Below are 2,002 nucleotides of genomic sequence, written 5' to 3' on the forward strand. Positions count from 1 at the left end.
TGAGGATTGGCTTTTCCATTTCTGCAAAAGAAGCCATTGGAATTTTGATAGGAATTGCATTGCATCTGTGGATGGCTTTGAGTAGCACTGATATCTTAACAATTTAGTATTCTTATCCATGAACGTGGGCTATCTTTTCAGATATTTAGGCCTTTTAAGATACTTCTTTAGTGGAATACTAATTTAGGCAAAACCATCTGACTCCTTCCAAAGTTTCCAAGGAACACATAGGCAAAAGTCCTTACTGTTGAATGATTACATTAAAACACATTCTACTGTAATTCACGAAGCATCACTTTATTTTCATATAAATAACAATCACTGACAAAGGGAAAAAACAAAATCATGACTATAAATATTACTTAGGGAACCATTTTCATAGAGTAATAATGAAAGAATAAGATGTACATTTTCAGAGTGGCAGGGGACACAGGGACAGGCACACTAGATTGAAAGCATAAAAGCATATTCTCATAAGAACCAAGCAATCCTTGTTGTTGGAGGACCAAATGGAATCATCATTAATGTAAGTAGAATCAAAGTTCACGATCTGTAAGTCTTTCTTAAGATATTCATGATTCAGCTTATTCACAGTTCGAGCAAAGGCATATTTAGAAGCACAACTATATGCTTCTAAACTGTACACTTTCTTGAAGTGCAGATCAAAAAATGGATTGTCCTAGAAGAGAAAGAGAGACATGATTTTGTTTGTAGTCAAGAAAGTGACTAGATTTCCTGGATTCTCTCATATTCTTTTGTATATGCTTATCGATTATAAAGTATTAGTACCAAACATATTTCTACAAATGAGCTTTTCAAAACTTTACCTGCTTCAAACACACTCCTTCATAAAAGAACAACAATAAGAATTATTTTTGAAGCATCTGTAATTTTTCAATTACACAAATAAAACATGTCTCAGAATGTGCAGTTATCAACTCTTCTTAGGGTAGTAAATTTGAGAGGATGGGTAAGAAGGGAAGCAGAGAATAAATTCACTCAGACTTCTGGAGGGAAGAAAAGGTTTCTCCTTTTCTCTACCAGAAGGTTGGTTCTTTGTGCTATTCCAAAGATAGAAGGGGGAAATACAGGATGACTAATTAGCTTTTGACACACTACACATCACCAACTTGATGAGTTTGAAGTTAATAGCAAGAAATTACCTTTGAAGTTAATCACAAGGTTCATTAAATCATTTAACTGAAACTGAAAATTACTAAAGACTGCTTCCAGGCTCTTGTTATACTTCTAGTGGAGATGTTTGGAGAAAAAGCAGACATCAAACCTGATCTAAGTCCTGTGTGTTAAAATAATAATACTTGCTATTGTTACTAATAGCAGTAACAACAATGCCTTGCATTTATAGAGTGCTTTTCAGTTTACAAAATGCTTTCACATTCATTATCTGCCTAACTCCTACCTCTCCTTGAGGGCAGAGGGTTTGAAATATTTATCTTTGTGTTCCTAGCGTTTATCCTTGGCAACTACTAAGTTCTCAACAGGTGTGTGTTGAATTGATCTGAAGTAGCCCTACAAAAAGAGAAGTGGAGGTAAACATTGCCTTAAATGACAAGGAGGCAAAGAGAGACCAAAGACAATGAATAATTTGTTACCTTGTAGTGTGTAAACATTATATACAAATAACTTAGGCATTTACAATTTTTTTTAATAGGATAATTCTTACAGGAAACAGGAAAAAGAAGGTGGGTTTTGAAGTTAGACAATCATTTTGAATCTCTGTTGTAACTACAGGCAAAGTACTTATGTAATCTGACCCTCACTTTTCTCCTCTTTTTAAATAAGGTTACTATGACTTTTAAATGAGATTAATCATATAAACTGCTTAGTATGAAGCTTAATAAATGATAGTTCCCTTTCCCAAATCTGCCCCCAAAGATTATGATACTGATGTTAATACCACTTTGCTTTATACCATTAACACATTTTAAAAAAACAAAACACTTTTTAAAAAGAATGGACAAGGGTGATGTGATTTTAAGTG

The 2,002-nt window shown here is 33.6% G+C and overlaps 1 protein-coding gene across 2 annotated transcripts in view; it reads right to left on the minus strand.

Annotated features, from left to right (window-relative positions):
- Nucleotides 1-389: 389 nt before the first annotated feature.
- The window catches only part of LOC105293766 (exocyst complex component 1-like), a 15,145-nt gene continuing 13,532 nt past the window's right edge, over nucleotides 390-2,002 (minus strand). For both annotated transcript variants that reach the window (XM_023532126.1, XM_011362624.2), the window contains exon 3: nucleotides 390-679. In XM_023532126.1, coding sequence (XP_023387894.1) covers nucleotides 413-679 — 267 coding nt within the window. In that variant the 3' untranslated portion in view covers nucleotides 390-412. The remainder of the gene's footprint in view (nucleotides 680-2,002) is intronic.

Source organism: Pteropus vampyrus, unplaced genomic scaffold (genome assembly GCF_000151845.1).
Source record: "Pteropus vampyrus isolate Shadow unplaced genomic scaffold, Pvam_2.0 Scaffold77, whole genome shotgun sequence".
Taxonomy (NCBI): domain Eukaryota; kingdom Metazoa; phylum Chordata; class Mammalia; order Chiroptera; family Pteropodidae; genus Pteropus; species Pteropus vampyrus.